Below are 24,100 nucleotides of genomic sequence, written 5' to 3'. Positions count from 1 at the left end.
TGCTTTAGAATTACCTAAGGTGACCATATGACAGGAAAAACCTGGATTTGTCAGGATTTTTGGTAACAAATCCAGGAAGGGGAATTATGAAATTTGAAGAAAAATCCAGATTTTTCCCATCCTCCACAGCCAAAGGGCAGCTCTACTTCAATGGGGATTTTAAAAATGCTTGTATCTCCATCATTTTTAAAGCTAAAGAGATTAATGATAGCTCTTAGGTAGTGTTTAGCCATGCCAAATTTGAAGCACATTCATCTGTTGATTTTTAAGAATTTTTTTAAAATTTGAGGTTTCAAAATTATTTTTTAAAATTGTTATTTTTAAAGATAAAGTGATGAAATTTGGCACCATGATTGCTCTTAAGGAGGACTTTAGCCATGCCAAGTTTGAATCAGATCTGTTCATCCATTGAGTTTTAGGATTTTTTTAAAAGTTCAAGGTTTTAAAATTATTGTTTAAAAAAACCGCTGGAGCCATATCCTTCAAACTCAGGTTGTCAAACCTCCTCTTTGGGGTCTTGCACCTTGAGCAGTTTCAGCCCTTGGCATCAAGGGGATCTCCAGTTTTTAGCTAAAAAGTGCTGGGCTGAAGGATGATCCTTCGAGAAAAAGATGAAGGATGATCCTTCGAGAAAAACTCTCATGACCAACAGTGAGGTGCCAGTCGAGAGAGAGGCTCTCATCTTTGTGGATGTCCTGTTGATGTGGCATGCAACGCAGAACATTTGAAGTGTGTGAGAGAAAAATAGATAGATTTGTGGCTTTGGCTGGCTGGCATATCTCTTAGAGACAGAGTTAGATTGAAGACACAACTCAGAGATGGCTGTACCTGAACTCTGGGAGGCTGGCGGTCTACACCCAGCCTTTTTAAGAGTGTCTCAAAGTCTAGTGTTGATGTAGGTAGAGGCAGCTGGCGGTGGAGTTTAAAAAAAAAAGAGTCACAGGATGTGACCAAGCTATGCTGTCACTCTACCCCCAGCCACAGGGCACAAGTGCACAGCCTGGCTGGACTGTTGGGAGACTTTGGCAGATGATTGTTTTGAGGCTGGAGATGTTGGCTGGCTGGCATAAGGCAGAGAGAGGCTGAAGGCAACCCAGATGCACCTGTAGCTTGGCCCTGAGAGGCTGGCTTGCCACCCAGAGTGTTTTAAGAGTGCATCAGAGTGGAGCTGTTGTGCAGGAGTAGAGAAGGTAGAGGTGGTTGGTGGTGGAGGTTTTTAAAGTAAGAGTCACCAGACATGACCAAGCAATAAGCTGCAATAAGCAATATCCCCAGCCAAGTGCATAGCCCAGATGGATTCTCAGGAGACTTTGGCAGAGGTGGGGGGAGATTGTTTGAGGCTGGAAGCTTTGGTTTGGCTGCAATGACTTAGAGTGAGAGACAACAGAGGCTGCACAGACAACCCAGAGACACCTATTGTAAATTAGCCCCATGGTGCTGGCATGCAATGCAGGGCATTAGAAAGAGGGTCTCAGAGTCACGTGTTTGTAGACAGGAGTTCAAAGTCTGGATGTGCAAAGTGGTGCCAACGCACAAGCCTTGAGAAGCTAATGAATATAAGTGAGAAGTGTGAATGGGCAAAGTAGTGTCTGCTGCCCACAACACCCACCCTAATGTTAGAGTAGAGAAACATGTGACAATCGTACACAAGTTCCAAAAAAATTGAAATTTAAAAATAAAAAAGCCAGCCGCCTGGCTGGCAGCAAACCCCATTAACAGCAGCTTGCAGCGAAGTGAGGATGCAGTCAGAAAAGTTATTTGAGGGAAAGGGAGACTGTATCATACAGAGTATAGCAAAAGCTTCAAAGTACAGCAAAAGCTGCAAAAGTAAGAATAAGTGAAGTTAATTTCAGGTACACTTGTTCTTTATTTCAGTGATTTTAACATAAAGATGTTATGTAGAACAGGTTTGTCTTAATTGTGTGCTGTAAAATCAGAGATGTGGCCAAGGCCATGTTTGGGTGGGCTCCCCTCCCCTTAGTGCTGGTCATGCCCACGGGTGCCGGACATGGGCCCAATCTACACGTCGTATTGAAGTCGCTTCCGTGCGCCTCAAGTGCGCCCAAAAGCTCGTCGCGACACACAGCCTTACTTTAAAATCACAGTTTCCCAGCTTTTGAGCGCTGTTACTTACTCCGTTTTAAGTGAATTTAATGCATTCCTTCTTCCAACGTGTGCAACATTTCTTCGCTGTTTCCTCACCACCCCGCTCCGCCCAGACTTTTTGTTGCCTTTCCGGGATTTGAGGAAACAACATTGAGGATTTTTTTAAAAAGCGGGGGGGGGGGGGGGGTCACAATATACCATCCAGAATGCACAAATATCTAGAAAATCTCTTTTGTCTTTTCTCCAGTCAGCTTTCACAATATAAAATGAGAACTCCAACCATTTTTAATAGCAAAGCCATGCTATTTCACTGTAAAAATATAGAAGTAGAATGAAAGGAAAATTGTAATTGAAGCCTCTGCCTTTCCACTGGGGCTTTTCGGTTGCCAAGGTAGAAACGACTCATTGTTATTCCCCACCCACTCTCATTAGCAAGTAATTAAATGCTCAGGAATGTGTTGAGCTGGCTTTCAGCTCAACAATGCCGGTCCCCCCACCCCCACCACAAGCATCCGGAAGGGACAGCAATTTAGAGGAGTGTGAACCACTCCAACGAAATGAAACAGAAAGAAAAAGCACCAGAGACAGCAAAGAAAGACGCGCTTCATTTATTTATTTATTTATTTATTATTTATTACATTTCTATACCGCCCAATAGCCGGAGCTCTCTGGGCGGTTCACAAAAATTAAAACCATTCAAAGTATAAAACAACAGTATAAAACCATAATATAAAATACAATATAAAAGCTCAACCAGATAAAAACAGCAGCAATGCAAAATTACAAATTTAAAACCATGTTATTTAAAATTTATAGATTGTTAAAATGTTGGGAGAATAAAAAGGTCTTCACCTGGCGTCTAAAAGCATATAATGTAGGTGCCAAGCAAACCTCCTTAGGGAGCTCATTCCACAGCCAGGGTGCCACAGCAGAGAAGGCCCTCCTCCTGGTAGCCACCTGCCTCACTTCCTTTGGCAGGGGCTCACGGAGGACCCCTGAGGATGACCTTAGGGTCTGGGCAGGTACATATGGGAGGAGGCGTTCCTTCAGATAACCTGGCCCCAAGCCGTTTAGGGCTTTAAATGTTAATACCAGCACTTTGAATCGGGCCCAGACCTGGACTGGCAGCCAATGAAGCTGGAAAAGGACTGGCGTAATGTGGTCTCGTCGGCCAGTCCCTGTTAGTAAGCGTGCTGCCCTGTTTTGCACCAGTTGAAGTTTCCGGACCGTTTTCAAAGGCAGCCCCACGTATAAAGCATTGCAGTAATCCAAACGAGAGGTTATCAGAGCATGGATAACTGTAGCTAAGCTATCTCTGTCCAGATAAGGGCGCAGCTGGTATATCAGCCTGAGCTGATAAAAGGTGCTCTTTGCCACTGAATTCACCTGTGCCTCAAGTGACAGTTCTGGATCCAAGAGCACCCCCAAACTACGGACCCAATCCTTTAGGGGGAGTGCAACCCCGTCCAGGACAGGGCAAACATCACCTCGCCGGACAGAAGAACCACCCGCTAACAGTACCTCCGTCTTGTCTGGATTGAGTTTCAGTTTATTAGCCCTCATCCAGTCCATTACCGTGCCCAGGCACTGGTTCAGAACAGCCACTGCCTCACCTGGGTTTGATGAAAAGGAAATGTAATGCTGGGTATCATCTGCATATTGATGACACCTCAGTCCACATCTCCGGATAACCTCCCCCAGCGGCTTCATGTATATGTTAAACAGCATAGGGGATAAGATAGAGCCCTGTGGAACCCCATGGCTTAGGAGCCATGGCACAGAGCAATAATCCCCCAGCACCACCTTCTGGAATCGGCCATCCAAGTAGGAGCGGAACCACTGCAACTCAGTACCTCCAACTCCCAGCTCAGACAACCTATCCAGAAGGATACCATGGTCAATGGTATCGAAGGCCGCTGAGAGGTCTAGGAGAACCAACAGGGTCGCACTCCCCCTGTCTCTCGCCCGACAGAGGTCATCCCACAGGGCGACCAAGGCAGTTTCCGTTCCAAAACCAGGCCTGAAACCCGATTGAAATGGATCTAGATAATCCGTTTCATTCAAGAGTGCCTGGAGTTGTCCTGCAACCACCCGCTCAAGCACCTTGCCCAGGAAAGGGATATTAGCCACCGGCCTGTAGTTGTTAACATCCTCCGGGTCCAGGTTAGGCTTCTTCAGGAGTGGTCTAATTGCCGCCTCTTTTAAAGAGGCCGGCACCACTCCCTCTCTCAAGGAGGCATTTACAACCTCCTGGACCCAGCCGGCGATCCCCTCCTTATTTGATGTAATGAGCCAAGAGGGGCAAGGGTCAAGCACACAGGTGGCCGACCGGACTTGGCCAAGCACCTTGTCCACATCCTCGGGCCTCACTAACTGAAACTCATCCAATAAAACTGAACCGGACGGCGCTCCGAACACCTCTACTAGTGGAGCTGCATTAAGTGTGGTGTCCAATTCATGACGAATCTGAGCGACTTTATCTTCAAAGTGCTGTGCAAACTCGTCACAGCATGCTACTGAGGGTTCCACCATCTCTCGCCCTGGCCCAGAGTGTAACAGGCCACGAACCACCCGGAAAAGCTCCGCCGGACGACACTGAGAAGATGCAATGCTGGTGGAAAAGAACTGTCTCTTTGCCACTCTCACCGCCACAGAATAGGCTCGATAGTGAGCTCTAGCCCGTGTTCGATCAGACTCAGCACGAGTTTTCCTCCGCCTGCATTCTAGCCGTCTCCCCTCTTGCTTCATTGCCCTCAGCTCAGGAGTATACCAAGGAGCTGACCGGGCTCTGCTCAGAGGGAGAGGGCGCTTGGGCGCGATCGTGTCAACCGCCCGAGTCATCTCTGCATTCCAGGAGCACCAGCCATACCAGCAGGAAAATCCCCCAGAGCCCTCTGGAATCCATCGGAGTCCATTAGCCTCCGGGGGCGGACCATTTTAATAGGCCCCCCACCCTTGCAGAGGGGAAAGGCTGCCGAAAGTCTAAACCTCAATAGGAGCGTTTTAGGTGCGTTTTAAAAAATTGTGCACGGAAGCGACTTCACAACGACATGTAGATCGGGCCCTGGTGGTGGGCACGCCCCCTTGGGGGCCAGACATGTTGTCCTCCTTTTTAGTTTCCAAAATATGGTCACTCTAACCTTGAGAGTGGGTGATTTGCTGTGGAGAAATAGTAGGTATGGGGAGAAGATGCTTTACTCCTTCCCCTTTAAAATATCCCCCCCCACGACAGCTTTCTTCCCTGAGTAGTGCAAGGTTAAACATAGGTCAGGAAAACCCAGCAGGGGCAAAACCAGCTTGGAAGGAAGTTTCTGGAGAAAAGCAGTGGGTGAGGAAAAGGATTAAGCATCCCTGACCCCTACTCCCATTTTCTCCGGTGTATAAATCAATCCCTCCCTAAAATTGTTTTCAGTGGAAGAGGAGCAGCTGACAGGCCAACTCCACATGCAATTGCACTGTAAAGTGTAGTTGGGTCTTAAATGCAACCATGTAGGGGGATTGGGAGAAAATCTATAATAATTTTTGGATGTATTTGTAAATGCTATTGCGAGAATGGAGAACGTACTCTTAGCTCTTCTATCCCTCAGGGAGAACAAGGAAGGGAAGGCAGCCCAGGCAGCCCTGGAGAAAAAGGTGAAAAGGGTGCTCTAGGGATTGCAGGTATCCCAGGTTCCCCAGGTGTCAAAGGGCAATCAGGCCTCCCAGGTTCTCCAGGTAAGTGGTCCAAACCCTCCTTTAGTATTGTGTATCAGGTACTCAGGCAATAAAACTAATTCCTTTGGGGGTTTTTTTAAAGGTTTTCCAGGAATCCCAGGTGAAAAGGGTGAAAAAGGATTTCCAGGTCTGAATGGTTTTCCAGGCTTAAAAGGAGAAACAGGTAGAGAACCCATTTTTTAAAAAACAACAACAACCAGCATGCTTTTTCAGTCTTAAAGAAGTAATACAATGGTTCATTATTTTGCACTTTTAAAACTAAACTCAACCATATGTGTGTGTTTTTTAAATCTAAATAAAATCAGTAATTTTACAAGTAAAGGAAGTTTTTGTAAAACATCTTATAGAGCTCCCACTTCTTTGGACCCAAATTTGGACCCAGATTAGCCCATACTGGGAGTTAATTTTATTATTTCAAAATGCTATAAACACAGAGCAAGATAGCAAAATCAGATTCGAACTAAGCAGATGATATGCAAGTTCTTATAAGACCACTGTAGCCTTGCTTTTGTGATATGACATATAATAATGACATCATATTGTGACTATTACCATTTGGAGCTTCTTTTCGTTTTTTAAAAGTATTCCATAACTACAAAACGTTACATCAGCTTCAGCACTCTAAGCCTTTTATAAAGGAACTGGGGATCTCTATGGCCAGTTCACAGCAACTTGGGTACAGAAGAGGCATGGGTGTAGAACCTCGGACACACAGGCATAGCCGAATTTCAGGGCCCCTGGCGCCACCATGACACTGCAAGCCCCTCCCCTGGGTGGGAGGAGTTTCCCTTGTACAAGGAGGATTCCCTTCCATGACTGCTTTGCTGCACATGGGCTTTTCTAGTCAGGGATGCCCTATGCCAGGCCAAGCTGACCAAGGCCCCTTCACTGCTCTGCTAGAGCAATGGAGACAGCTTGGCTTTGCCTCCAGTGGAGAAGCAACTCAGGGGACTCAGCTGACTTGGCTTCACTGCATGCAAGTCTTCCCTAGCTGATGTGCGGTGAAGATCTACCAGCCCTTCAGCAAGGGCTGATTAACAAACTAGCTAAAAGTGGGCTAGATGGAACAACTATTAGGTGGATTCACAGTTGGCTACAGAATCAGACTCAAAGAGTACTTATCAATGGAACCTTCCCAAACTGGGAAGAGGCAACGAGTGGGGTACCGCAGGGCTCAGTCCTGGGCCCAGTGCTCTTCAACATTTATATTAATGATTTGGACGAGGAGGTGCAGGGAACGCTGATCAAATTTGCAGATGACGCCGAATTGGGTGGGATAGCTAATACCCTGGAAGACAGAAACAAACTTCAAAGTGATCTTGATAGGCTGGAGTGCTGGGCTGAAAACAACAGAATGAAATTTAATAGAGATAAATGCCAAGTTCTACATTTAGGAAATAGAAACCAAAGGCACAGTTACAAGATGGGGGATACTTGGCTCAGCAATACTACAAACGAGAAGGATCTTGGAATTGTTGTAGATTGCAAGCTGAATATGAGCCAACAGTGTGATATATCTGCAAAAAAGGCAAATGCTATTTTGGGCTGCATTAATGGAAGTATAGCTTCCAAATCACGTGAAGTACTGGTTCCTCTCTATTCGGCCCTGGTTAGGCCTCATCTAGAGTATTGTGTCCAGTTCTGGGCTCCTCAATTCAAGAAGGACGCAGACAAGCTGGAGTGTGTTCAGAGGAAGGCAACCAGGATGATCAGGGGTCTGGAAACAAAGTCCTATGAAGAGAGACTGAAAGAATTGGGCATATTTAGCCTGGAGAAGAGAAGATTGAGGGGAGACATGATAGCACTCTTCAAAGACTTAAAAGGTTGTCACACAGAGGAGGGCCAGGATCTCTTCTCGATCCTCCCAGAGTGCAGGACACGGAATAACGGGCTCAAGTTAAAGGAAGCCAGATTCCAGCTGGACATCAGGAAAAACTTCCTGCCTGTTAGAGCAGTGCGACAATGGAATCAGTTACCTAGGGAGGTTGTGGGCTCTCCCACACTAGAGGCTTTCAAGAGGCAGCTGGACAACCATCTGTCAGGGATGCTTTAGGGTGGATTCCTGCATTGAGCAGGGGGTTGGACCCTGTAGCATCGGCCATTTTTGTTTGTTTGTTTAAAGGAGCCATGTGCGCTCCGAAGACACCGGAGAAGGTAAGTGGTTTTTCCCCCTAAATTAAGCCCCCCCCCCCGCCCCATCTCCTCCCCCCAGGATCCCCCCCCGGCCCGATGGGCACAGCGCTCGTATGAGCGCTGTGCCCAGTCCGTGGCTTTTCCCGGCTACTCGCGAGTAAGTGAGTAGCTGCAAAAAGCGACTGACTTTGCTAGACGTTCCGCAGCCCCGGCCTCAGGGGCTGTGGTATCCCACTCTTTACTTTCCCCCAGTTTGAGAAGATACCATTGATAAGCACTCTTTCAGTCTGATTCTGTAGCCAACTGTGGATCTACCTAATAGTTGTTCCATCTTGCCCAGTTTGGGCTAGTTTGCTAATCAGAATCAGCTATACCGATCAAGTCATACATTTAAAAGATTGTAGTATATAACCAGTTCTTATTCATTACAATAATTGTGAGTGGAATTCTGGGTTGATTTCCATTCCCTATAAAATCCTTAGTCTGTTTTACAGAAATTAAAATAACTTATTTGTTCACTTGGGCTTACTTCAGGAGTATTTTTAATAGAGTCTATGGATTTCTGCCACTGGAAGGAAATATTAGTGAACATAGAGGAAGACTCCGGGTGTCTAAATTCCATTTTATGCATTTCTTAATGTTACAAGAGAAAAAGGATACAATTACTAAAATAAAAAATATGTAAATATTCATCATTTGCAGGTGACCCTGGGTCCCAAGGTCCACCAGGTGCTCCTGGAGAAAAGGGTGAACCAGGTTATGATGGAATCCCAGGCTCACCTGGTACAAAGGGTGACCCAGGTAAGGCCTTTATTTTCTTTTTCTTCTGGTTTATTTCCAAATTTTGTATACTGCTCCATATCTGAAACAGATTCCAGAGCGGTGAACATAAGAATTAAAACAGTAAAAGATACAAAAAATAACACTATTATTATACTAAAATACACTGAATGTAAATACAAAACATTTCTTAGTCAAGGAATGCTTATTGGAATAAGACTGTTTTCAGGAGGTGTCGGAAACAACATGGTGTTGGTGCCTGCCTGACCTCCATGGAAGTCTACAGAAAGAGGGCCACCACGTTGAAGGCTCTTTTCTTTTTTGCCCCCTTTGGGGAGGTGGTTATAATAAGTATAAACGTTGTACTGAAACAATCCCTAATATGGAACAATGTGCATGTCCTCCTAAACTACCTACTGGTTTCTTGGAAGTTAACACATGGTCAGGGCAAATGAATTTTTAGAGCCCTTATGACAGCTAAAAGAGTTATACTATTACATTGGAAGGATAAATGCTCACCTCCCATAATGCAATGGATTAACAAAGCTATCACCATTTCAACGGGTATTATATAGACTGCATTTGTGAGTTGGTAAGTACATGGATATTTGGTCTGCTTTTCTGGAAACCTATGCATAACTCTCTCCCCCACGCTTTTTTTATGAATGGTATATCTGATGGAAAAAATGGTGACATTCCTATGTATGCAATGTTGGTTTCCTTTTTACGATTTATTTTCTGTTCTGTTTTGTTAAAATCACAATAAAATAAATAAATAACAACAACAACATCTTTATGACACTGCTTGGAGCAGTCATTAGTGGAATTGGAGCCAAGTGCCATCAGTATGCTGATAAAAAATACACAGGAGGAACACTGACAAGGTGAATACAAGAAACAAACAAACAACCTTGTACATTAATTGCCAAACTATATTGATGCTAGAAATTCATACAATTATAGCTGGATTCAATGAACAAAAAACCTACGGTTTATAAAACAACGTTAAGGACATACACTTTTCCACCAAGCACCAAAAAGCAGGGAAATTGGGAGTTAAGGCTCACCAGGCTTAACGCCACATCCTCCCTAAGGAGGCAGAAAGTACCAGTGAAATTCTCATTCTGCCAAAGCAGATAAACCATGAGGACACGATGGAGAATAGGATATGCAGAGGTGACTGTGGGGTTGTGGAAGACTGATGATGAACAACTTAGAGCCACCTACTTCTTTTTTTGTTTAGAGCAGCCCTTCCCCAACCTGGTGCCCTCCAAAGGTGTTGGACTGCGACGATCCATCATTGCAAGTCAGTATGTCCCATGGTCAGGAATGCTGGGACAGCAGGATGGGGAACGTAGGGCGGCGCCTCCAGGCAAGCCCCCCCCTACCCCCCCCACTTACCTGCTCTGTCGTCGCTGGGCCTGGGCTTGAACTGAGCGCCCTGGTGCACCTGGAAGCAAGGCCACACTTGCAGCCTTGCTTCTGGGTGGACCCAGGGGCTCTATTTAAGCCTGGGCCAGGCGACGACGGAGCAGGTAAGAACACCCCCCCACCTGGCCCCTTACCTGGACCTGCTGCCACTGCTGCACAAAGTGCGGCAGCTCCAGGCAACCCCCCTCCTGCCTGGCCCCTTACCTGGAGCCGCCACTGCGCAAACTGTTGCGGTGGCAGCTCCAGGCAAGCCCCCCCCCACCTCTTACCTTCTTCGTCATGGCCTGACCCGTGCTTGAATCGAGCCCCCGAGTCCACCCAGAAGCAAGGCTGCAGCTGCGGACTTGCTTCCGGGTGGACCAGGGTGCTTGATTCAAGCCGGGGCCCAGCCACGACGGAGCAGGTAAGTGGGGTGGGCTGGGGTGGGGGCTTGCCTGGAGCTGGTGCCGCAGTTTGCACAGCGGCAGCAGCGATCCAGGTAAGGGCCCAGGCGGGAGGGGGGGGTGCTTACCTGCTCCGTCGTCCCCGGGCCCAGGCTTGAATTGAGCTTCCGGATGGACCAGGGCACTCAGTTCAAGCCCAGGCCCAGTGACGATGGAACACGTAAGTGGGTTGGGGCTTACCTGGCAGCAGGGCCAGGCAGGAGGGGGTGGGGTTTCTTACCTGCTCCGTCATCGCAGTCCAACACCTTTGGAGGGCACCAGGTTGGGGAAGGGCTGCTCTAAACAAAAAAAGAAGTAGGTGGCTCTAAGTTGTTCGTCATTAGTTTTCCACAACCCCACAGTCACCTCTGCATATCCTATTCTCCATCCTGTCCTCATGGTTTATCTGCTTTGGCAGAATGAGAATTTCACTGGTACTTTCTGCCTCCTTAGGGAGGATGTGGCATTAAGGCTGGTGAGCCTTAACTCCCAATTTCCCCGCTTTTTAGTGCTTGGTGGAAAAGTGTACGTCCTTAATGTTGTTTTATAAACCGTAGGTTTTTTGTTCATTTAATTTCATGGCTTTTTGTAAAGGATAATGAGAGCCCTGCCCTCTTTTAAATGCGGTCACTGTACTATAGCTCCTGCAGCTTTAACTGTTGTGATGAAGAGGGAACTTCACCAGGTTCTCCATATATACAAATGACACCTGCTGAAATTCCCTTTTCTACGCAACTGTTAAAGATAGAGCAGCGCTGTCCTCCTTTCAATATGGCTAGGGTGACCATATGCAAAGGAGTACAGGGCTCCTGTATCTTTAATAGTTGTATAGAAAAGTACATTTCAGCAGGTGTCATCTGTATGCATGCACCACTTGGTGAAATTCTCTCTTCATCACAACATTTAAAGCTGCAGGAGCCCAGCCCTCTTGACCAGATACAAAAGAGGCAAGGCTCCTGTGACTTTAAATGTTGTGATGAATTCCAGGTGGATTCCTGCATTAAGAAGGGGGTTGGACTGGATGGCCTCGTAGGCCCCCTTTCCAACTCTGCTATTCTATGATTCTCTGAACATGGGCAGAGTGCATTGCCTGTGGCTGATGTGAGTCAAACAACCAACGATATCTGGAGGGCGGAAGTTTTCCCAACCCTGCCAGCTCGATTCCTGCATTAAGAAGGGGGTTGGACTGGATGGCCTCGCAGGCCCCCTTTCCAACTCTGCTATTCTATGATTCTATGAACATGGGCAGATTGCCTTTTCTATGCAACTGTTAAAGATACAGGAGCCCTGTACTCCTTTGCATATGGTCACATGGGGGGGCTGGTGACTCCGATGTCAGTGGGGCTATGAATCCGTGTCAAGTTTCAGTTATAACCAACCAGAAATCTAAAGGAGCTCTCCAAGGAGTGGAATCCCATCCCCAAAATAGGTGCAGCACTTTGAAAAGCTCCTTTAGAGTTCTGGCTGAAACCCAGAGCAGATTCACCACCCCACTGACTTTGGAGTCCCAAGCCGCTGCTGGATTTAGCATGTCTCGCTCCTGTAGAGTGACCCTATGAAAAGGAGGACAGGGCTCCTGTATCTTTAACAGTTGCATAAAAAAGGGAATTTCAGAAAGTGTCATTTGTATGCATGTAGCACCTGGTGAAATTCTCTCTTCATCACAACAATTAAAGTCACAGGAGCCTTCCCTCTTTTGTATCTGGTCAAGAGTGCAGGGTTCCTGCAGCTTTAACTGTTGTGACAAAGAGGGAATTTCCCCAGGTGCTGCATGCATACAAGTGACAACTGCTGAAATTCCCTTTTCTATGCAACTTTTAAAGATGCAGGAGCCTTGTCTTCCTTTCCATGTGGCTAGGGAGACCATATGCAAAAGAGTACAGGGCTCCTATATCTTTAACAGTTGCACAGAAAAGGGAATTTCAGCAGGTGTCATTTGTATGCTTGCAGCACCTGGTGAAATTCCCTCTTCATCACAACAGTGAAAGCTGCAGCAGCTATACTAGAGTGATCAGATACAAAAGAGGTCAGGGCTCCTGCAGTTTTCACTGTTGTGATGAAAAGGACATTTCATTTCATCACAACCATGCTGGTGGGGGACTCCTGGGAGTTGTAGGACTTTTTTCTGTCTAAACATGCCTAGGATTGTGCCCTAACACCATTTTATATTGGAAGCCATTTCCTGGCCAGGTGCAAGCAATTAACTGGTAATTTTAACTTGACTATGCATTTTTACTGCATAGGATTATCTATCTATCTATCTATCTATCTATCAGACAACATGCTAAACCATGATGGTTAAGCATTTTGGGCTGAACATTAAGGCGTACCATGTCATGTAAACAATGACTTAGTGTGTTGTGTGAACCATTCCTAACCATGGTAGCTTCATAACCATGGTTTAATCACGCTCACTAACCACTTGCTGCAAAAGGGTTAGTGGCTGAACCATGGCTTAGTGAGTTGTCTGAACAGGCCCTCTATTTAATATTTTTAATACAATGTCCTGAGCAATCTAGGAGAGGGTATTTTTTTTCTTTTTCTTTTTGCCATACTACTCAGCCTCTTATAGCTCTAGGAAACAGAAATCTATCAAGTTGAGGCCTTAAGTGGTGTTCAGGGAAGTCAATAAGACTCATTAGTTCTGTAAAGTTAAGCGGGCGAATTAAGTCCTCAGCCAACAAAATGCTTGCATGCCTGATTGATTGTACCCATCTTTCTAGTTTGCAAGGCGTGGGTCTGAATTATGTAACGGTTCCTCAGCTTGAAGCTGATTGTTTCAGGTACTTTTTAACTATCCAAAATTAGCTGCAGAACAGCCTGACAAATGTTTGATTTAATGATCACCCATGGCCACTAGCTGCGTGCACTCCACTGTAGTAGAGTGGTCACACCTGCACCAACTAGATGTTTAATTATTTTGTACTCTGGTTAGAAATGATACATATTTACTTTGAGTTCTTGGCCTTTTGAAATCACCAAATAAAAACTGGAGGAGAAGGATGTCCCATCTGTATCGCTGAATAATATACTAACAGTTTACTAGACAGTTTTGTGCAACTAATGAAGCCAGCTCCAGCCCATGTCAGCTTTTGCTACAATGCTATGCTGTCTTGGGGATGATGGGAGTTGTACTCCAATACATCTGGAGGCTACAAGGTTGGGAAAGAGGCTGCTTTGGAGCATTCCATGTACTTTATACACATGGCATTATAATGCTTGCAACAAACTTGTAAGGTTGGTCAATATTATTATCATCATCTGTAGATTGCAAACGGGGCTGGGTGGCTGAGGGGTTGGCAGGGCTAAGGCTGTGATCGAGTGGCTTATGCCTAGTCAGTTTGTGGCAGAGATTCAAACCAGAGAAATCTCAATTTGGGGAGTTAATTAATTAATTAATTATAGAAAGCATTTTTTGTTCTGCTCCTCAGCCAAAAAGGCTTCTAGAACAGCTTGGGAAGAATTCATAAAAACAATGACACAGCAAAACAGGTCCTGTTCCTTTGGCTCCCTGCAGAGCCCCCAGCGGTTTCACACTCTGAATCTCTCAACAGCCGAGCCCAAAACTGGAGATGCTCCAGCGTTTTTGTAGCTGTTGGAACAGAACTGCTTCTCTGCTGCTACTGAGGGCAGAGTTGACTTGCTTGCCAGAGTTCAAATCTCAATTGGGGATTTATAGCATTCACAAGTCTTGTGACAAAGACATTTTTCACAGCTGTTGAACAGCAGGGAGAGGAAAGTATGAGAAACAGCTTGTAAGCATGATCCTGCATGTCATACGTCTGACATCTGGGAAGCCTTCTCCTCAGATGTACAGTATCACAAGTATACAGGGATGTTTGAGGAATTCAGACATTGTGAATTCTGCCGTGAACTGACCTGACTTGCACCTCCTGGTATAATGTGCAGATCAGAATGTAATGATCCTTTGCACCACTCAAAATTTGGCAATGCAGTTAGAATGTAAGAAGAGCCATGCTGCAGCAGACCAAGGGTCCATCTAGTCCAGCACTCTGTTCACACAGTGGCCAAACAGCCGCTGACCAGGGACCCACAAGCAAGACACCAGTGCAACAGTGTATATTGTATATAACAGGCTGGTTATATACAATAAACTCCGTCATGGCTGCGCAGTTTAAAATTTAAACCCAGAGGCTTTGGGTGAGGAGGGGCCGTGGCTCGCTTGCTACTGCCCCCGCACCCCCACTGCCTCTCACTCGCTCCCGTCCCTTCACTCCTGCGCCGGCAGCGGCGGGCCCGGCAAACCCCCGCACCCGCACTTACTTACTTCCTCGTTGCAGGCCCGGCGGTAAATCGAGCCGTGGATTAACAGGAAGTTAGGCCAAGGTGTAACTTCCTGTTTAGCCAATGATGCCATTTCTCGCCGGACCTGCAAAGAAGAAAGAGGTAAGTCCCCCCTCTCCCCCCCCACCCCCCGGGCAGGGTCCCCCACCCCTCACTCCCCAACGTCGCCCCCCCCACCGCGCGCTCACTTACCTTCCTCCCCGCTCCAGGCTTCGAAACCAGGATGGGGGGTTGGAGGCAGACGCTTTAAAGCGCAGCACCAGGAAGCCTGGTGCAGCGCTCTAAAGCGTCCGCCTCCAACCCCAGCATCCTGCCTTTGAAGCCTGGAGCGGGGAGGAAGGTAAGTGAGCGTGCGGATGCTCAAACTACGGTGGCAGCGGCGAAGGCCAGGGAATCATCCACCCACCAGCGCGGCCCAGTCCCGCACACCCTGGCCTGCCGCCGCCGCTTGAACGGCGGCAGCGGCGAAGGCCAGGGAATTCCCCCCCATCGCGGCCTGGTCCGGTCCCGCAGGGCCCTGCCTGCTGCTGCCGTAGTTCCTACAGCGGCACCAGCGGCGTGGCCCAGGGAATTCCCCCCAACACCTGGTCCTGGCCTCCCGCCGCTGCCGCTGACTTCAAGGTGAAACCGGGGGGTGACTTCCACTTACCTGACCCGTCGTGGATGAGTGCCGGCCGCGCTCTCACTGTTTCTCCCCCTTCCCTCCGAGGATTCTGATGCTCACGCGCATAGGGAAACATGGGGTTTTAAAAAAAATAATTAAAAATTAATGGAATGGTCTTTCGAAAAAAGAAAGGCCATTCCATCAATGGGGAGTATAGGGCAATGCAATCCAACTAATGGATTGCATGGGGAGGCTTCCCCTTTTGCGCTATAAGTGCGCAAAAAAAATGTCACCAACCAGGAAGTAAATGATCAGATTGTGACAGACATACTTCCCCCCCTTTTTCAGCTTTAAACTCCCATCCAGCCCTCAATATTCCAGCCATCTCCCTGAAACGCGCAGGGAATGTAAAGCCAGCATTTCTTTCTGGCAGTACTGCATTTCAGAAAGATTGCTGGAATATTTTTCATTTTAGGGTGCTAGGTTGACCCTCCCCCCAGTAACTCCATTTTACATGGCGGAATGTTCGTTTTACTGACGGTCCTTAACTACAGGAAACACGACCGTGTTTCCTGTAATACTGGATATACAGTCATGTGAAAAAGAAAGTACACCCTCTTGGAATTGTATCATTTTACATATCAGGACATAATAACAATCATCTTTTCCTTAGCAGGTCTAAAAAATAGGTAAATACAACCTCAGATGAACAACAACACATGACATATTACACCGTGTCATGATTTATTTAACAGAAATAAAGCCAAAATGGAGAAACCATGTGTGAAAAAGTAAGTACACCTTATGATTCACTAGCTTGTAGAACCACCTTTAGCAGCAATAACTTGAAGTAATTGTTTTCTGTATGACTTTATCAGTCTCTCAAATCATTGTGGAGGAATTTTGGCCCACTCTTCTTTACAACTTTGCTTCAGTTCATTGAGGTTTGAGGGCATTTGTTTATGCATAGCTCTCTTAAGGTCCCACCACAGCATTTCAATTGGGTTGAGGCCTGGACTTTGACTGGGCCATTGCAACACCTTGATTCTTTTCTTTTTCAGCCATTCTATTGTAGATTTGCTGGTGTGCTTGGGATCATTGTCCTGTTGCATGACCCAATTTTGCACAAGCTTTAGCTGTCGGACAGATGGCCTCACATTTGACTCTAGAATGCTTTGGTATACAGAGGAGTTCATTGTCGACTCAATGACTGCAAGGTTCCCAGGTCCTGTGGCTGCAAAACAAGCCCAAATCATCATCCCTCCACCACCGTGCTTGACAGTTGCTATGAGGTGTTTGTGTTGATATGCTGTGTTTGGTTTTCACCAAACGTGGCGCTGTGCATTATGGCCAGACTTCTCCACTTTGGTCTCGTCTGTCCAAAGGACATTGTTCCAGAAGTCGGTTTGTTCAGATGCAACTTTGCAAACCTAAGCCGTGCTGCCACGTTCTTTTTAAAGAGAAGAGGCTTTCTCCTGGCAACCCTTCCAAACAAACCATACTTGTTCAGTCTTTTTCTAATTGTACTGTCATGAACTTTAACATTTAACATGCTCACTGAGGCCTGTAGAGTCTGAGATGTAACTCTTGGGGTTTTTGCAATTTCTCTGAGCATTGCACGGTCTGACCTTGGAGTGATTTTGCTGGGACGTCCTCTCCTGGGAAGATTGGCAACAGTCTCGAATGTTTTCCACTTTTGAATCATCTTTCTCATGATGGACTTTAAATTGTTTGGAAATGGCCTTATAACCCTTCCCAGATTGATGGGCAGCAGCAATTGTAATTGTAAGCAATTGTAAGATCATTGCTGATGTCTTTCCTCCTTGGCATTGTGTTAACACACACCTGGATGCTCCAGACCAGCAAACTGAAAAAACTTTGGCTTTTATAGAGGTGGTCATACTTGCTGATGATCAATTAATCACAGGCATTTGATTAGCAGCACCTGTCTGCTACTTAGCATCTTAATTCCTATGGAAGCTGTAAGGGTGTACTTACTTTTTCACACATGGCTTCTCCATTTTGGCTTTATTTCTGTTAAATAAATCATGACACGGTGTAATATGTCATGTGTTGTTGTTCATCTGAGGCTGTGTTTACCTAATTTTTTGACCTGCTAAGGAACAGATGGTTGTTATTATGTCCTGATATGTAAAATCATACAATTCCAAGAGGGTGTACTTTCTTTTTCACACGACTGTACCTTCACAAATAATGCAACCTATGGGTTACACAATTTGAGAGATAATTCTGTAATCTATCACATAAACAATTCAAAAGAACAATTTACAAATCAGCATGGTTCTAGTTACTTCTTCCCCCCCTTTTTTTTTTTTTAAAAAATCATTTTCTTTTTTTAAATGCATTGAACTCAAAAAATAGAAAATAAAAATAAAACTATACATCAATGCTTATTCTATATCCCTCCACGTTCCCTCCCCATGCTTGGTTGATTGCAGCGTTTTCCTTCTAACATCTTTCATTTCATTTTCTTATCCAGGGTGGTATTTTAAGTTTCCATTTCATTTATTGATTATCTGTTTTTTATGAGTCCCACGGATTTCTATACGCTTCTGTCAAAGTCATTCTGTTTGATTCCTTTTTCATGCCAGTCCGTCCTGAAAGTATCTTTTTTCTTTATCCCTCTATGTGTTCTTAACTTCTGTGTCAACTTTTAGTTTATTGCTATGTCCCATATTTTCTTTTTCCACAGTGATATTGTCATCATCCAAGCTGTCTTCCAGTTGCTTGTTATTAATTGCCTCGTGGCTGTCAACATAAATCCAATTAACATTTTTTTCTTATCTCTCTGTTTTCTTTAACATACATATTCAGTAAAGCTAGCTCTGATGTTTTACAAACCTCTTGTTCGGTCATTTTTCTTATTTCTTGAAATTATTATTAATATTATATAGCACCATCAATATTCATGGTGCTGTACAGAACAAAAAAACCTTGTCCCAAAACTTCCTGACCTTCCTACATTACCACCACATATGAATTTGTGTCCTATTGATTTGATATCCCCTCCAGCACAAAGGTGATATATTCTTATTGGTTTTTGCCAATTTTACTGGTGTCAAATACCATTTTTGTACTAATTTTAGTGCACCTTCTCTTATTCTTGTAGATATTGTTTGAAAGGGGAATCTATCAATTTCCCCCCCTTTCCCCTTCCTCTATTTACTCTTCAAGATCTCTTTCCCATATATGTTTAACTGTTACATTCCCTCTTATCTCTTGCTTCATTAACATTGTATATATTTGTGTTATTGTACCCTTATCTCCTAGTTAATATTTATCTATGAATTTTTCCCATTCTGTTAACTCTCTTGTACTTTGTCTTATTATCTTTCTGGTCTTTGTAAATTTACTGATTAGCATTCATGCTAGCCATGACATTCCCATAGTTTGTGTACGATTATTCCATATTTCTTGTGTTACTGGGTGCTACTGTTCAAGAAAAAAAAAACCTCATTTGTATCAATCTTATTTCTTCTTCCTTCAATTCCTTTCATTCTTTTTCTATTCTATCCACTGTTGTTTCCCCTTGTAACAAGTCTTCAAACTCCAGCTGTGAGTTTCAGGTTATAATCTTATAATCTATGTTTAGTAATGATATTGTTCTATATGAGTCTGGGTTACATTTGTCTTTATTGGGTTTTGGAAAAAGCATTATTATTGTTTCTGTCCATGTTTTTGGAAGGGGGTTCTTCTTGTATTTCATGATACAGTTTGTACAGTTGTGGTACCAACACACCTGCAAATCCTTTATGATATTCACTCGTAAATCTATCCTGACCTGCCAATTTATTGTTTTTTAACTCATTTATGGCTTCTTTTTTCTCTTCTTCTATCTGAACTTCTAAATATTGTTTCTGTTCTTCTTTTAGTGGTGGTATTTTTGCTTTGCTCTGATATTCCTGTATCCGCTTATTTTCTGTCTTTTTTCCTTCGTACAAGTCCTTGTAATATCTCTCCAATTTCCTTTTGATCATATTTTCTTATCCCTTCCTTTGTATTCAGTGCTAGAATTCTGTTCCTAATCTTTTTTTGAACTCTATTTGCTAACAGCTTTGAACTTTTACCTGAGAACTTTTCTTTCCCTTTCTAATCCTCTTCCATCCTCCCGGTTCATGGAAGAGGATTAGAAAGGGAAAGAAAAATACTCTGGATGAACGACTGGCTACGAAGGTGGTGCCATCGTGAGAGTTTTGGATTCTGGGAACACAGGCTACGCTACTTGGAACATGGACTGCTGGCAAGGGATGGGTTGCACCTCACAAGGGCTGGAAAGAATGAGTTCAGCCACAGCATGAAGAACTTGATCAGGAGGGCTTTAAACTGAATCTTATGGGGGTGGGAGACGTAAATTTCGAGGCAACAATGGATGAAAGCCAATGCACCACAGTACAGAGAACAGCTCCAATAGTGCCCCAAAATAGTGTCTGGAACAATGTAGAAACAAAGCCAGACTATAAAACACATGGTCTTCGATGTCTATATACTAATGCCCAGAGCATGGGAAACAAACAGAACAAACTTGAAGTCTTATTACATGAAGGCAAATACGACATGATAGGTATAACTGAAACTTGGTGGGATGACTCCCATGACTGGAATATAGCAATTGAGGGATATAACTTGTACAAAAAGAACAGAAGAAATAGAAAGGGAGGTGGAGTTAAAAATACCTATCTCTGCACAGAAATACAGGCGGATGAGACTGGGAGCCCCGTCGAGAGTGTCTGGATTAAAATAAATGGGGCAAGGAATAAAAAGAATATGATAATCGGAGTCTACTACCGACCACCCAATCAAGGAGAAGATGAGGACGAAACTTTTGAGAAACAAATTGCCAGTGTTTCAAGGTAGTGCGATGTAGTAGTGATGGGGGACTTCAATTACCCTGATATCTGTTGGGAGACCATTACTGCCAAAAGCAGCCCTTCCAAGAAATTCCTGACATGTATGGGTGACTTTCTCCTACAGAAAGTGGTGGAAGGAACTAGAGGATCGGCAATCCTTGACTTGATATTGACCAATAGGGATGACTTAGTGGATAAAGTGGCAGTTACGGGAACTCTGGGGAAAAGTGACCACGTCATACTTGAATTCTTGCTTATGAAGGAGACAAAAGTCGAATGTAGCCATACACGTACTCTGGATTTTGGGAAAGCTGATTTTAATAAACTCAGAACTATAATAAGTAAGGTCCCGTGGCAAGGGAGCCTAATGAGAAAAGGAGTGCAGGATGGGTGGGAGTATTTAAAAAATGAAATTTTAAAGGCACAGTTACAAACAATTCCAACAAGGAGAAAAGATAGAAGACAATGTGGCTCCACAAAAAGCTTAGAGATGACCTGAAAACAAAAAAGGATACATATAGGAAGTGGAAGGAAGGCCAGGCTACAAAAGAAGAGTACAGACAAGTGGCACAGAAGTGCCGAAATGGCGTCAGGAAGGCTAAAGCTGTGAATGAGCTGAGATTAGCGAGGGATGCTAAAAGCAATAAAAAGGCTTTCTTCAGATACGTGAGTAGTAAAAGGCAGAGGAAAGAAATGGTGGTTCAACTGCTTAATAAGGATGGCAAACTGATAACAGATGACAAAGAAAAGGCTGAAGTGCTCAATTCCTACTTTGCCTCGGTCTTCTCCCAAAAGCGGGTCTATGACCCCCCGGGAAAAAGTGAAGCAGAAGTTGAGGGGGCAGGATTGCAGTTTGAGATTGATAAACAAATGGTCAAAGAACACCTAATTTCCTTGAATGAGTTTAAATCTCCAGGGCCCGATGAACTGCATCCTAGAGTAATGAAGGAGCTAGCAGAAGAACTCTCAGAACCTTTGTCTATTATCTTTGCAAAATCATGGAAGACGGGTGAGGTGCCGGACGACTGAAGATAGGCATTAATAGAAGTATAGCTTCCAAATCATGTGAGGTACTGGTTTCTCTCTATTCGGCCCTGGTTAGGCCTCATCTAGAGTATTGTGTTCAGTTCTGGGCTCCACAATTCAAGAAGGATGCAGACAAGCTGGAGCGTGTTCAGAAGAGGGCAACCAGGATGATCAGGGGTCTAGAAACAAAGCCCTATGAAGAGAGACTGAAAGAACTGGGCATGTTTAGCCTGGAGAAGAGAAGATTGAGGGGAGACATGATAGCACTCTTCAAATACTTAAAAGGATGTCCCACAGAAGAGGGCCAGGATCTCTTCTCGATCCTCCCAGAGTGCAGGACAAGGAATAACGGGCTCAAGTTAAAGGAAGCCAGATTCCGGCTGGACATCAGGAAAAACTTCCTGACTGTGGGCGTTACTAGACGAGGCTCTAGCGCGCGTTACCTTCCGCAGTCACGTCGAGGCTTCCAGATGACGTTCACGAGGATCCGCCGTTATCCCGCGGTGAAGCCTCTTTCTCCCGACTTTAAAAAAGTGAGTTTTAGGACGCCTTTTCCTGCTGTCCCGCGGTAATTCGGAGTACGTGTGGGAGGATGTGAGGTCACTGCGGTCCGCACTGGGCAGGAAAAGGCGTGCTAAGGGGGAGTGGTCAGCGGCTTCGGTCAAGCCGCCTCCGCCATTTGCGCGCAGTCCGGCAGCTGGGGCAGCGCGGCGGAGCGGCTTTTTTTTTTTATTTCCCCAGTGACAGTTTGCGCAGGAACGGAGGACCGGAAAAGTGGCTGGTGACTCCTTGCGGTGGGCAGCTACCGTGGCCGCATAATGGCGGTGCTGTACGCTGCCTGTTAGTGTGGGTACCAGGCTGGCAGAGGGCAGAGCTGTTTGTGGGCTGCTGCCATGGCTACGGCCAGATGTGGGTTGGCTCCTTGGGATGGGGCACAGGGCACAGAGGCGGTCATCGCCGCCGACACCTCAGAGGCATGATGGGAGATGTAGGCACAGAGTGGCCATGCAGACGATTGACCTCGGGTCATATGACACCCGCCACGACCCCCATCAGGAAGTGAGCGCATCAATGTTGACCCTCAACAGCACCAGCAGCACTTCGGCTGGCACTGGCACTGCCGCCGCTGCCGCCGCCAGGGCCGGCGGCGGCATCGCTGACGGCTGCGCAAGTTTGCGGTCTTTCGGACGTGCGCAAACCGTGCAGCGAGCGAAAAAAAAAGCCGCGGCAATCAGGCCGGTGTGGCTGCGCAACCGTTCTCGCGGCGGCAGCAGCACAACCGGCACAAACTTCCGCCACAAATCGAAGGCAGGTGTGGATGATGAGGCGTCACGGCTGAACGGGAAAAGCCGCTTTCACCGCTCCTCAACGACGGAACACCCGGTACGTCTAGCAACGCCCTGTTAGAGCAGTGCGACGGTGGAATCAGTTACCTAGGGAGGTTGTGGGCTCTCCCACGCTAGAGGCATTCAAGAGGCAGCTGGACAACCATCTGTCAGGGATGCTTTAGGGTGGATTCCTGCATTGAGCAGGGCGTTGGACTAGATGGCCTTGTAGGACCCTTCCAACTCTGCTGTTCTATGATTCTATGAAAATCTTTGCTTAATATATAGCATATCTATAATTGTTTTATTTATTTCTAGTGCATATCTTTCTTTCTTCAATTTTTCCATTCCTTTCCTTATCCTAACTTGTCTAGTTTGTTTATACTTCTCCATTAATCTTTTGATTTCTTGTTCTAGTTTCTCCTTCTCTTTCTCCTTTTTCTTTATTATACGTAATTGTTTTATACATACTCCCCTTATTTTTGCTTTATTTGCTTCCCATCTTATAGTTTCAGATGTATCCCATTTTGTTTTCTTCAAAATATCTTTCTATGGTCTTTCCTATTCTTTCCTTAACATCTTCCTTAGTTAATAATATGGGGTTCAATCTCCATATATAGTCTTTCTTAGTATTTGATCTATTTCTACCAGTGCCTTGATTGGGTCATGGCCTGTTACTTTTATTTGTCCAATTTCCTTTTTTTTTTTTTTTTTTTTTGTCCCTCTTAGCTTAGTTTCTGTCATTAAAATTGTATCTAGCCTATTAAAACTTTTGTGCACTTCTGAACAGTAGGTGTGGCTGTAATCATTAGGATTTATTTCAATCAATGCATCATAAGTATCATGTTTACTTAGAATGTTTATATATTGATATACCTTTCTATCTTGCTTTGAACTTATTTTTTGTGTCAAATCTCTCATTGGTCTTGCGCTCTGTAAATTCCAATTTAGGTCTCCTGCAATAATTTTCCCAGATTGAGAGAAATTGTTTATTTTAGTCAAGACATTCTGTAGGAAATTTAGTTCGTTTGTATTAGGGCTATATATTGATGCCAATGTTATTAACTCTTTGTTAATATATCCCTTCTACAAATATATATCTTCCTTTTTTGTCTTTCAATGTTCTTTTTGGTCGGAAGTTTATTTCCTTGTTATTTCCTTTTGCCCTTCTGGATCCTGCATCCAAAAATTTATAGGCCCATTGCCTACTGCCTAGTATTCCACTGTTTATCTTTGGTTTATGCAATTATTGTAGAAATAATATCTCTGGTTTCATCTCTGTTATTATTTTAAACATTCGAGCTCTTTTTATGCACCCTCTAATGTTTAAAGAGATGGATTGAGTCATATTTGAAAATTGGACTATTACGTCCCGTGGAAAGTTTG

General features: G+C 44.9%; 1 protein-coding gene across 1 annotated transcript in view; it reads left to right on the top strand.

Moving 5' to 3' along the window:
- The window catches only part of LOC134391978 (collagen alpha-1(IV) chain-like), a 185,857-nt gene that overhangs the window by 113,870 nt on the left and 47,887 nt on the right, over nucleotides 1-24,100 (top strand). The window contains exons 30-32 of the mRNA XM_063115900.1: nucleotides 5,694-5,820; nucleotides 5,903-5,983; nucleotides 8,656-8,754. Coding sequence (XP_062971970.1) covers nucleotides 5,694-5,820; nucleotides 5,903-5,983; nucleotides 8,656-8,754 — 307 coding nt within the window. The remainder of the gene's footprint in view (nucleotides 1-5,693; nucleotides 5,821-5,902; nucleotides 5,984-8,655; nucleotides 8,755-24,100) is intronic.

Source organism: Elgaria multicarinata, chromosome 2 (assembly GCF_023053635.1).
Source record: "Elgaria multicarinata webbii isolate HBS135686 ecotype San Diego chromosome 2, rElgMul1.1.pri, whole genome shotgun sequence".
Taxonomy (NCBI): Eukaryota; Metazoa; Chordata; class Lepidosauria; order Squamata; family Anguidae; genus Elgaria; species Elgaria multicarinata.
Note: the sequence above shows the minus strand (reverse complement) of the source record. Positions and strands in the feature narration are given on the sequence as shown.